Source organism: Cydia pomonella, chromosome 12, assembly GCF_033807575.1.
Source record: "Cydia pomonella isolate Wapato2018A chromosome 12, ilCydPomo1, whole genome shotgun sequence".
In the NCBI taxonomy this organism is placed as follows: domain Eukaryota; kingdom Metazoa; phylum Arthropoda; class Insecta; order Lepidoptera; family Tortricidae; genus Cydia; species Cydia pomonella.
In genome coordinates this window covers 14,694,854-14,707,812 of record NC_084714.1, presented here as the reverse complement: position 1 = coordinate 14,707,812, position 12,959 = coordinate 14,694,854, and the positions used below count along the sequence as shown (strand labels likewise).

Below are 12,959 nucleotides of genomic sequence, written 5' to 3'. Positions count from 1 at the left end.
TATCTATGGATAGGTCTTCAAAAATGATATTGAGGTTTCTAATATCACTTTTTTCAAAACTGAATAGTTTGCGCGAGGGACACTTCAAAAGTGGTAAACTGTGTGTCCCCCCCCCCCCCCCCGCCCCCCTTTAACTTCTAAAATAAGAGAATGTTAAACCATGCAAACTTCCACCGAAAATTGGTTTGAACGAGATCTAGTAAGTAGTTTCTTTTATACGTCATAAATGGTACGGAACCCTTCATGTGCGAGTCCGACTCGCACTTGGCCGCTTTTTTGGGTTCCGTAACCAAATGGCAAAAAACGGAACCCTTATTATATTTTCGTTTCTTAATATTCGCAAAAACGGCCTAATTTACTAGGCTGCAAACAGAAGCATGGTATTTAAAACTGACATCAATTAGTGTAAAAAGCAAAACAGTCCGACACAGATTATTTCATTACCATTAAGATCTCAAAATTTTGTTATATTTGGTAAAATTTTGGAGGAGGAAACGCGCATGATTTTTCGTCTAACCTGGCGTTGGCATTATCGCACTAGTTTTAGAAGCCTTCCGTTAGTGAGATGGATTCACCTAAAATACCTATTTAAATCTCAGCTCCCGTATCCCCTTAATACATTTTACTTTATCATATACAATATCCCCTACTGGGCAACCTCCTTACACGAGCATTGACAAAATGTGAAAATGTTGTCACTAACGTCAAATTTCTATGAAAACATGACATTTATAATTACTTTCTTACACTTTGTTCTCTCAAAACTGGTATTAATTAGCATAATGGGGACACTGAACTCATTATGCAAACGTATATATAATGGATATGCTTCGTGTTGAAGTATCATTAGCGACACTTTCGACGGAGACAATAGATGACAACTTAAAAAGTACGTACCGTAGGGCACAGCGGTGTTATTCGTATCGCTTATCTAAGTCATGAAAAAACGCAGGTTTAAAAAAAAAATAAGCTGGAGACTATCGAGCAAATTTTCGGAACGTTCGCGACTAAGATACGAGACTTGGCTTGTCGATAGATTCATAAAAGCTTGTAAAAACAACAAGGTTCAACTGAGCTTGCGACTCGCCAGAGCTCTTAAGCAATAAGAACACACGGGCAGGCCATTGTTTCTTAAGTTATTGTTTCTAATTCCAATCTCTTATTCAAAAAGTTGCTAACAATGATAAGCGTGTCACACGCTATCGGTGCCGCTTATTTGAAGGCTGGTCGTTTTTATTTCAGCTTAGAAAACTATTCGAAAAAACCTTGACCTATTTCACTTCATTAAACGAATTTTCTCGACGATGACGCTATTAGCACTAAGTGATATTTTTTTGGTTCTAATTGACTTCTAAGCGACGAGCGTAGCTAGGCGACAATAGAGTCAGATTCCATTGGCACCAATTAATACCTTATTCTTCACTAGCTTCTACCCGTGACTTCATCCGTGTATTGAGTAGTATTTTTTTTTTTGGTAGAGGAGGCAATCGGGCAGACGGATCACCTGATGGTAAGCGATTACCGCCGCCCATGGACACCTGCAACACCATAGGGGTTGTAAGTGCGTTGCCGGCCTTTAAGATGGGAGTATGTTCTTTTCTTGAAGGTGTGAAGTTCGTATACGCCTTACGACTATTATGCATGCAAGTGCGATGTATCATTGCTATAATTACAACTTATTAACACTTATCTCTAGGTACCAGTACAGACTTCTGATAGCACTAGAATACTTGGAGAAAATTCACAAAACCACCTGGAGACCTAAAGCTTCGAGATTCTAAGTTTCTGTATTTCTGACTCACACGGAGATACATAAATACAGAAATAGCGAATGTAGAAGTTCGCGTGGTTAGGTTAGTTTAAATAGGTCAGCAGGCCCACACATATTATTGTCCTTATGAAACCTGCGGACCTGCCCTGGATTTACCTACTTAACGTCGTTCCGTAGAGTAAGAGAATGTTTGTATTAGGGAGTAACTTATGCGAACTGTCCAGAAGTTCCAGGATCAAAGAAAGTGGAAGAAACCTTTATAAACATAGGATAACAGACAGGAAAAAAGAGATCCTCCAGATTCCTCCAGTGTATTGAAAACCTATCTACACACCACAGTCAAGTGCGACCCTGCCGCGTCAGTTTACACATCGCACTGTCGTGACGGTGTAGGTAGCTGGCTAGCTCTTATCTGATAAAAGAGCTCCAGTAGCGAGGCAGCCGGCTGGTGGATGGTGCACATCACAGTGCGACCCTGCCGCACCAACTATCTCAGCAGCTTCACACACTGCACTGTTGTGACGGTGTAGGCAGCTGGGTAGTTCATACCTGATCAAAGAGCTCCAGTAGCGAGGCAGCCGGCTGGTGAATGGTGCACACCACAGTGCGACCCTGCCGCGCCAACTGTCTCAGCAGCTTCACACACTGCACTGATGTGACGGTGTAGGCAGCTGGCTAGTTCATACCTGATCAAAGAGCTCCAGTAGCGAGGCAGCCGGCTGGTGGATGGTGCACACCACAGTGCGACCCTGCCGCGCCAACTGTCTCAGCAGCTTCACACACTGCACTGTTGTGACGGTGTCGAGGCCACTGGTAGGTTCGTCCAGGAAGAACACTGGTGGATTGTTTACTAGCTCGAGAGCGATTGATAACCTGTGAAGGAAAGAACTTATTAAGTATTATTAGGCCATGACATGATAATACATTTTTTTAATCATTATAACATGATAAGTATACGACATTATAGATTAAAATTAATAATAAAATGTATAAGTAAACTAAAACTAAAATATGACATAATAAAATAAAATATATATGTATACATTTTTTTAACCTAGTAGAATACGCGATATACTAAAAAAAAATATTTGAAGTGTTAGAGCTCTTAGCTGATATTTGTATAAGATTAGCACTCTTTTGTTTTCCTGCTACGCAGATATCAATAAATCCTTCAAGTTATTGTTTACATTTTTTGTTTTGTTATTTAAAATAATGTCTTGATACCTACTTTGTTCGCGAAGTTGGTGGTAGGGGAAATACAAGCAACGTCAACGCACGACGTGGTAAAAATATGAATTTTCATGGTGCGACATCTTCATACTATTTGGCAGCTACCAACTGTCAAATAAGTACACCCACTAGGGCGGCGCTATAGAGTGTGGAATTAAACTCCATAGGCGGCGCCTCCATCATGCACAAAGCGAATAAATTAAACTTCTTAGGATCTGACATTCTTAATTCCAAAAGTTGACAGACGGTTTATCACCTCTATTGCTCGGAATAAAGATTGAAATTGGCGACTTTATGTCCTGCACGGACATTTAAATCACTTATGCAAACCGTGTACCGTGTACATACTCGTATTTGGTAGTTGAAATAGGCTCATACTACTTTCAGACAGAACTACTAGCTACAAACGTGTACATAAATTCATACATAATAAACGGCCTGATGTATGTCTCACAATACAAGGCTTTTCATTATCCTGAACTAAAAAGAAAGGGAAAGTTTTTTTGTAGACTGCTTGTCACTAATCTGATAAGTATTTACTTATATTAATCGGACAGCAGCCTTCAAAAAAGCAATCGTTTCTTAAGACGAATTTTCATGAACTTTCAAAGTGTCCACTTGATTTTAAATTTATCGCATAGCATTTCCCTCACAACAGTATAACAAATACCTATAAACATTAAATGGAAAGCTAGTTTATTTTTCAATGCGTTTACGACGCCAAATATATTACGTCAAATACCTAAAGCTACGCGAAAATTTAAATCCCTCTTATATTGGCTACTTGACAGATTTTTGTAAATAATATCAAACGATTTTAATTTTCCCGAGTTTCAAATGTCTATATAAGACTCATGGCATTTAAGCAACACAAAGGTCAGAAAAGAGAGATAAAGCCTGACGCTCGCACTCGACGATTGAAACGCGTCTAACAAAATGATATTGCAATGTGACGTCACATTACATTTCTCTGTCCTAAATGTATGGAATATCAAGGAAATTGCTGTTTTGACCCTGAAATATTGCGTTTATGTATGTAGTTGTTGTACAATTTATTTTTCAATAAAATGTAAGAAATCGAATGATATCATTTACTTTTTGAAAGTAAAGTCACACAAGTTTTTTTATTATTATCTCAATTTGTCTTTCTAAATACTACTTTTTTGTAATGGATGGCTTATTTTCTATCCATTTAGCTAAATTTTGTTATAATATTCAACATGTTTCAAGTACCCAATTGTAGGCAGGTATCCCAAGGGTAATACCGGCAAGAAACTCGCCGGGAGACATCTTTTCAAAACATTCCATCTTATAACCAGCATGCGTTAAATTAAAAAAACACAAATTAAATTACAGCAGGTACCTTACTCTTCTTTATAGACATTTGATAGATTATTACAAAAGAAATCTATGATGAGATGTCATGCGAGCTGCAAGTACCTAATATCTGATCAATATCATATCAAGATTAGAGAATAGAGAGCCTTTATTCGTAGCAAATTAAATAAAATCAAGAAAACAACACGTAACATAACATATAAGCCACAAAATTATCCCGACTCAGCATGTTGCTAGCGCTGGTCTTCCGTCGGGGCCATGCGCGTGTGCAGCACGAAGTGTACACAATATTAAAAACAAATAATAAAAAATACACATTATTACGATTACGTTTTTGAACTGCGAAAACAACTTTCTCTCGGCCCTTGCCAGTATAAAACAAGTATTCAGCAAAAAGGATAACAAATGGAAGAATTTGTACAAAACAACAAAAATACTCATACAAAAAATGACAAGATTGTTTTGTTTTAACATGAAGCATGTACTTTACGTACCTACATGCTTCATGTACTTAAAAGCTAAAACTTCAGTTAAAAATGAAAAGTAATTACAATATCATTTATAATTGAATCATGTTTTACATTTTTAAACAGGCCTAATGTAGGTACCTAAAAGATAAGTTGGAATTATGGACCGAGATATTATATAAGAGACGAGTCATAATTATGAATCAGATGAAACAATATGGAGCCATCGTCACCATTGTGGGTAACAAACTGACCATAGATCATAGAATAAATAATTATAATTACGAGTACACACCACCTAAAACACCTTATGGATTATAATTATTACAATCAGAGGTTTATTTTATCAGTTTTCCAAAATCAGCTATATCAGAATTCCGTGATTACCTATAAATTTTAAGAAATTAAAAAAATATAAGTCGAAATAGAATACAGGATATTTTTGTATAGGTAATACTTGAGCTGAATTAGTAAGAATGTCCTTAACCGAACAACAAATATTGAGAAGTTTACGGTGTTCCACATCTAGTAAAGTTCGTATGCAGTGTAACTTATATTTTTTATTTTGTCGACGTCGCGTGGTGAGACGAAAACACCCTGTATTTACGGATTAATTCAAATCTCGTGCAGGCTTTTTAAATCGACAACATTGCAACCTTGACAACTCTGTAAGTATGAACTTAGAACACTGTAATCACGAACCACGATTATTTCTGGAAATTCTTAATAACTAGGTACGTATTGAAGAAACATTGTTTAGACTATTCTAGATTATCTAGGTAACCTATAGCCTATGTATCTACATACGTATCTTGAGCTAAGCCGGTCAGTATCAGCACGTGAAGTATTTATACTCAGTAAGACCGTCTGGACGCCCTAGGGGTACCTGGAGAGATGAAATGCAAAAAGACCTTAGCGAACTCGGCGCCGTCGACTGGACAGAAACGGTTTTGGACAGAGAAGCATGGCGGTCTTTGGTGTCGGAGGCCAAGATCCACTTTGGGTCGATGCGCCATATGATAGAAAATATGGTTCCTAGTTAATCAAAACGCATTTTAAATAGCGTTAAACCATTTATTTAGGTATACAATTACGTTAATGCATTGCAGTAGCTAGTTCCGTGCATTCGTCCAAACGTTGGCAACGCATCCAAATGTTTAGGGTTAACGCCCCTGAAACAGCGACGGCAGTTGGCACCAACCTTCGCCAACATCGGCCAATGGGTCAACAGCCGTTGAGCTTTCTGATTTACACATACAGCCGGCGTCAAATATATGTAAACACATCTCATCCTAACTGCAATGACATAAGATACACAAGTGAAGACATATATTAGATGTGGATCAGATAGGTACATATAACGTAATAGTTCGCAAGTAGTTCTCAAATTTCTCCGGAAAACAATGTCAACACAGGTGCCACATTTACATTTTATGAGCGACAGATGGTAAATAGCTACGGCTGCTGCCTTATATTCAGAACAAAAAATAGGGTTAAAAGAATACCGTTATTTTAAGACCCAAATAAAACGAGTTCTTTTTAATCTCTGCTGCGCGTGGGTATAGGTTGTTAAGCTGGGTAATTTAATTTGCTGACATACATTTGTGTCTTTGTGATTGTAGTGCCCATACGTTACACCTTTTACGCGGTATATCTCTTGAAATACTATATGCAAACGTACGTGGGTATAAGTCAGCAGCCTACGTTTTGCATATAATTCTAGAAATGTAATTTTTATATATGTACTTACTTCCTGATATTCATTAGCCAAGCCTTTGTTGGGCTCTTATTTTCTTTCAATTGAACAAAAACTTAAAATAATTTCATCTATGTATTAATGAAATTAACAAGCACATGTCAATACCTATTCGAGAATGTAAAATAATACAAATTGCAACTAATTCTATAGTTTAATTATATGTATAGAAGATTGTTAACCAAAGGATGAAAGGCTCTCATTTCTGCCGAGGTAGTTTGGCGCTCGAACACAATAAGAGCGCTAATAGTCCGAGGCTGAAATGATGCATTTTACCCGAGTTAAATACTCTATTTTTCATTTCGAATACAAGGGAAGTAAAATACATGTTTTTTTTAAATATGACTAAGTATATATAAGCATTTTTGAGGGTATATATATCTGTAACGCGAAAAACTTGGGGAAACTTTATGCTAATTGTAGCACCATGTAAAAGAGATACGGTCTAGCTGAGGTGGGGAATGTAAATGCTCCGGGTAGATTCTTATGATAATATTTCTTTTTCTTCATACACGAAATACAATAATGTCGACTAACACAGATGCTTGCAACTTTCATAATCAAATCGCCTGCAGATCTTTATTCCTTCAGCAGGGCGATAGTTCTGGATTCAAATAATCGTTGCCAGTTATCTATCAAGAGACTGTGAAGGTTTCCAACCTTATCTTTAGTAGGTGCAAAATATTTATTACAATACTAATTTTATAATCTCAGTAGCGGCCTTGCATTGATTCAAACAATCAACGCATTCTTAATTAATTAAGGGGATACATTTTGAAAACTTGTTAAGGTTTGGTACCCAAAAACGGGACCGTATTACTAAGACTCCACTATCCGTCTGTCCGTCCGTCTGTCTGTCACCAGCCTGTAAACTCATGAACCGTTACAGCTAGACAGTTGCTTTACAGAAAATGTATTTCTGTTGCTGCTATAATAACAAATACTAAGAAGAAAATAAAATGTATATTTAAGTGGGGCTCCCATACAACAAACGTGTTTTTTTTTTGCCGTTTCTTGTGTAATGGTACGGAACCATTCGTGCGCAAGTCCGAATCGCATTTGACCGGTTATTTTTTCTTCTAGGTACACGTCATAAATGTAACCTGATGTGCTAACTTCAAGTTTCTGGCCATAGTAGCTCCCGCTTTGCGTTACTTAAAAAATTCAACTCATTACTCCTTCACGGGATGAATTTTAATAAACGCTGAAATTAGTTTTCTTCTCTTTTAATAAAATACCTTTTTACGAAGTTTCAAATTCCTCGCTTAAAATAAAATTTGAACCTAATACAAACTTTCAACCCCATTTTAACCCTTTTAGGGGATGAATTTTGAAATCACTTTTCTTGTGTTTTAATAATATGCCTATGTACAGTTTCAAGTCCCGCACTCAAAAAAAATGTTTGATCTCCATACAAACTTTCAACCCCTTTTTCATCACATTAGGGGATGATTTGGCAAAAACGCTGATATTCATGTTCTTATATTTTAATAATTTATCGTTTTACGAAGTTTCCAATTCCTTGCTTAAAATAAAATTTGAACCCCATACAAACTTTGGACCCTCATTTCATCCCTTTAGGGGATGAATTTTGAAAAACCCCTCCTTATTGGATACTAACCTTATAAAAATTACCTATTATGAAAACTTCAGCTTTCTAGGTCCACCGGTTTGGGCTGAGCGGACTGAGCGTTGATTTAAGTGAGTCAGTCAGTCAGGACTTTTACGTTTATATGTATATGGATTATTTGTGAGTTAAGTAATGACACGGTCGTTAATCGGTGATAATAATAATAATATCCAGTTCAACTACTTACTAAGACCTACATACGAGTATATTAGTGTTTTCAAAAAAGTAGCTACAGACGTAAAACAATTGAATACTTACAGCATTTCGGTCTTGCAATCATACACCAAGAATATATATTTAATAATGCATACATGAATTACGCTATATGTTTGTCTTTTGTTTTAGTGCCTACACAAAAATGTCATTAACACGACTCTTTATGTTAGGTTTATTTTTAGTTATTTACGTCCGTACCAGATATTTCGTTGTTCAATTTGTTATAATTATTATTTTTAGAACACGACAGATGCCTCCTAAATACATAGCAGATTGTTAACCAAGGGATGAAAGACACTGACTGTAATGATGTCTTTCACTCGAGTTAAACACTATACTTTTCATTTTACATGTGTTTTAAATAAAAATAAAATAAATATTATAGGGACATTCTTACACAAATTAAATAAGTCCCACGGTAAGCCAAGGAGGTTTGTGTTGTGGGTACTCAGACCACGATATATATAATATACTAATACTTAAATACATAGAAAACAAAACATCCATGACTCAGGAACAAATATCTGTGCTCATCACACAAATAAATGCCCTTACCGGGATTCGAACCCAGGATCATCGGCTTCATAGGCAGGGTCCCTACCCACTAGGCCAGAGCGTTCGTCAAAACGTCCGATTTTAAAAACAAAAGCATGTCAAAGTACTTTTATAGTATTTCTTGAGGGTACTTTCAATTCACAATTTAAATATCAGAATGGAAATCGTATAACAAATCACTATATTAAAAATGTAATTGTTTAACGTAAAAAAATCGTAGGTACTTGGAAAGTAAAATCCTCTAGAGCAGAAACGTATCACTTACTGCACACTTTTTAGAACAAGAACGACCCACTTTCAGAGAAATGAAAAATTTATTCAACTGGGTAGATTCCTAACATAGTTATTTAATTACTCAAGAGAATTACTCAAGGATTTCTTAGTCATATTTAAATAAGTTTTTAAATAAAGTTTAAACCAGGTTAAAAAGAAATTACCCAACATCTAAAAAAAAATATGGCTATCAATTTTATTACCTTAGTCGGTTCTTATGTCATGATTTGATCACATCTAGTAGATTTAAATAATAAATTATATATTTAGATGTCCGAACCTTGCCTAAGAAGTGGCAGCAAATATTCAGGTATATTATCTGATTGGCAAAGAAATGCTAATGTGAAATGTGCAACTGCATCGGCTCAAGGACTCATAGTGATAGCTCGTCGCATTCACTACATTTCATGTCGTAATTAAAGTAACCAAACTACTACATATATTCCTTTCAAATTCCTATTAGATTCATTACTTATTTTATTAGTTTCAAAATCATTTAAATATTTTCAAGCAAGCGGTGGTAGCCGATTGGATATGACGTCCGACTTTCATTCCGGAGGTCGCGGTTTCAAATCCTGGCGCGTACCAATGAGTTTTTCGGAACTTATGTACGAAATGTCATTTGATATTAACTCCTGCAAACTCGCTTTTGTACGGTAGACAACTTCATTGAACTCTTCAGTAAAGCGAGTCGCACGACTTCGTTAAATCCCGTACATTATTTATCAACAGATAGGTTTCAAGAAAAAGTTACAAAGCCCCCGGAGGCCAAGGTTAGATTTGGACTAGCGTAGCAACCTACCACATAACTGAAATGAATATAGCGCTCTCATTCTGGAATAGTACGGAAACGCTAATGCATAGTGTCGGCCCGATACGAAGAATGATAAAGACACCTGTAAGATCTTGGAAAAATCTTTAAAAGATCGATAACTAAACGAAAACGACATGTCAAAATTGACGTTTATTTCGATTCCGCTGTGATCCCATTAAGATTATGGAGTGTGGAATAAAAGGAGGAATATCTGTATGTATAAAAAGTGTCGATCAAAAAAGATTAAATAGGCGGCGCCACAATACACCGAAATAAAATGTCATAGACCTAGTATTTATATAGATGTGCTATACGCGTGCGCCCGTGAGGGACAGAACATACGCAATGCGGCAAAATTAAAAACAGATTTTAACATTCCTGACAACATACCCAAATCAACCTACGTAATTTGGTCGGGTTATTTGTTGCCCCTCCCCCATTTCATCTCTATATTATTATACCTCTATGGTTCGAGGGTTCATGTAATCCATGAGCTTACCTAGCGCCACCGGAGAGATTAGGAACTATTATTTAAACCTGAAAGCTGGTCACTTTTGCAATAGTTCTGCCATAAGAGATTTTCCTCCTTTTAATTCCACACTTCATAATTAAGATCTATCTACAATGTTTCTAGTAAAACCTAAACTAAAATAAAAATTCACCCCTCGGCAAGGTGCCGTAGATGCTGGCAGCATTACCCCGCTGGATTGCAATACTAATGCGCTGTGCGAGGAAGCTGCCAGCCCTACGGTCCCCAGTCGCATCCACAAGCCTCTTTGACAAAGCCCCAAAAAATTTCAGGGCACCGGGACCCCACGGGCCAAGTGTTTCCACACCAAAAGGTGTAAAACTATATTCTTGGCCGATGCGGCTGTACTTAGCTCTTTTTTTTCGCTCAACCGCATCCGCCGCTGCACCCGGTGAGACGGAAGTGCCATGAAGATGGGATGGGGCTAGTGTGTCCACGCATGTAGCGTCCCACACCAACACCCGTCCCATCTCCCACGGAATCAATGACATTCCGTCCGGCCTTTTACCATCGTCCCTGAGGACGCCGGAGGGCTCCAGCAAAGCCGGCACGTTAGCGCTGGCGAGCGCGCGTCGCAAGATGTCGTTGAGAGCCCAGTGCCTGGAAAAACGCCCAGCACTCCTTTGACACGAAAGCCCGTGGTGGCCGCGCACATCGACATCAACTCCACAGGGGCACCGATGAGGAGCACAAACACGGACACCCAGCCGCAAACAGGTTGCCACGCGCATGGTGTTGGGTTCCAAAAAGGTACCGGTGGGTACCGAAGGATAAGCGTGCAACCAGGCCCCGGCCTCTTTAGTCCCCACCGCCAAGAGCCTGGCACGATCTGAACTAGTGCTGCGGCTAAGAAGGCCCTCGTAAAGAATTTTGGACTGAACATCATCCCAGGCACTCTGTGATTCCAGATTCTCGGGAAATTCTTTACCCGGACAGGCAATAGACCAGGCGTTCTTGGCCTCTGCCAAACCAACAGTCTCATAGTTTGACGGGAAACCCCGTAGTATCTTACCAATGAGAACTGCTGTGCTATAGGCAGAAGACAAAAACGCCGGTGCGGAGACGCACGACATATTGCGTACCCCTAACCCACCGTACCGAATTGGAAGAGACGCTTTTTTTTTTTGATATTTACCACTAGCTTTTCGGTGAAGGAAAACATCGTGAGGAAACCTGCATACATCTGCGAAGAAATTCAAAGGTGTATGTGAAGTCCCCAATCCACATTGGGCTAGCGTGGGGACTATAGTCATGTTGCGGATTTTCAAAAAAGTTGGAAAAGTTCCCAGAAAATTTTGGAAAAATTCATAGGAAATTAAGGAACCTTTTGAAACGGAAAATTGCAATATGCAAAAATAAATAAATAAATAAATAAAATAAATTGGAATATGCAAAAGTAAATTTCACAATTTTGGAAACTTTAAGTTAAGACTGAATAATCCCATTATGCATAATAAATGTATGTATATTTTTTTATTGAGCGAGTGAAGCAAAGGACTTTGTTTCAGCTTTGGACAAAATGCTTTCGTATGTTCGAATATTCTCTTCTGCATGTCGCAGTACTCAATCGAAACTCGAGAAATTTTGTGAGCTGTTTCAATAATTCAATATATTTTTATGAGATATTGGATTTTCTCAAAATGGCGAAACTATGCTTCCATAGCGAGGTCTACAGCTCACAGAGCCCCAAGTTTAGTAGTTTTTAATTACATTTATTGACCATTGTATACGTTATACCCGTGTAGACTTTGTAGCTATTAGCCATGGTCATGTGACCTCTAGAAGATCAGTTGCAACAGCAAAAAACGTAATATTTATAATAATAGCGTACGCTGTTTGAACGAAATGGTTAAGCAAGAAAGTTTATGATGCTACTTACATAAATCATTACTTTCGTAAAGAGAAAGACTAAAATAACTGTACATTCAAGCGCTATTAGAATCTTTATGTTTATTTTTTTATGGGGCATTCCAATAGAATTTCGCTTACAAAATACTTTTGCCTTGTATGGTAGCTACCTCAATCAAATGCTTAAAGCTCAGGAAAATACCGCCATTTTGTGAACAAGCCATGATATAAAACTAACGCTTTTTCTGCATTATCAGAGATATGAGAAGAATGGCATTTCGAAAGCGACATTGACAATGTCCCTAATACGTTGACACTCATAAAAATAGTTACTTTTAATAGAACCATTTGTTGCAAAATTTTAAGCAGCGTGTTTTGTTCGATTTCTATTTATAGATGCAGTTATTATTAAATATATATATATATATATATATATATATATATATATATATATATATATATATATATATATTATAGAGATGTCAAACTTAATACTAAGAATTTCACAAAAGGATCGTCAAACACCAAATTA

General features: G+C 37.3%; 1 protein-coding gene across 1 annotated transcript in view; it reads right to left on the bottom strand.

Annotated features, from left to right (window-relative positions):
• LOC133523712 (ATP-binding cassette subfamily G member 4) overlaps positions 1–12,959 on the bottom strand; it is a 70,545-nt gene that overhangs the window by 18,068 nt on the left and 39,518 nt on the right. Inside the window, exon 6 of the mRNA XM_061859396.1 lies at positions 2,458–2,644. Coding sequence (XP_061715380.1) covers positions 2,458–2,644 — 187 coding nt within the window. The remainder of the gene's footprint in view (positions 1–2,457; positions 2,645–12,959) is intronic.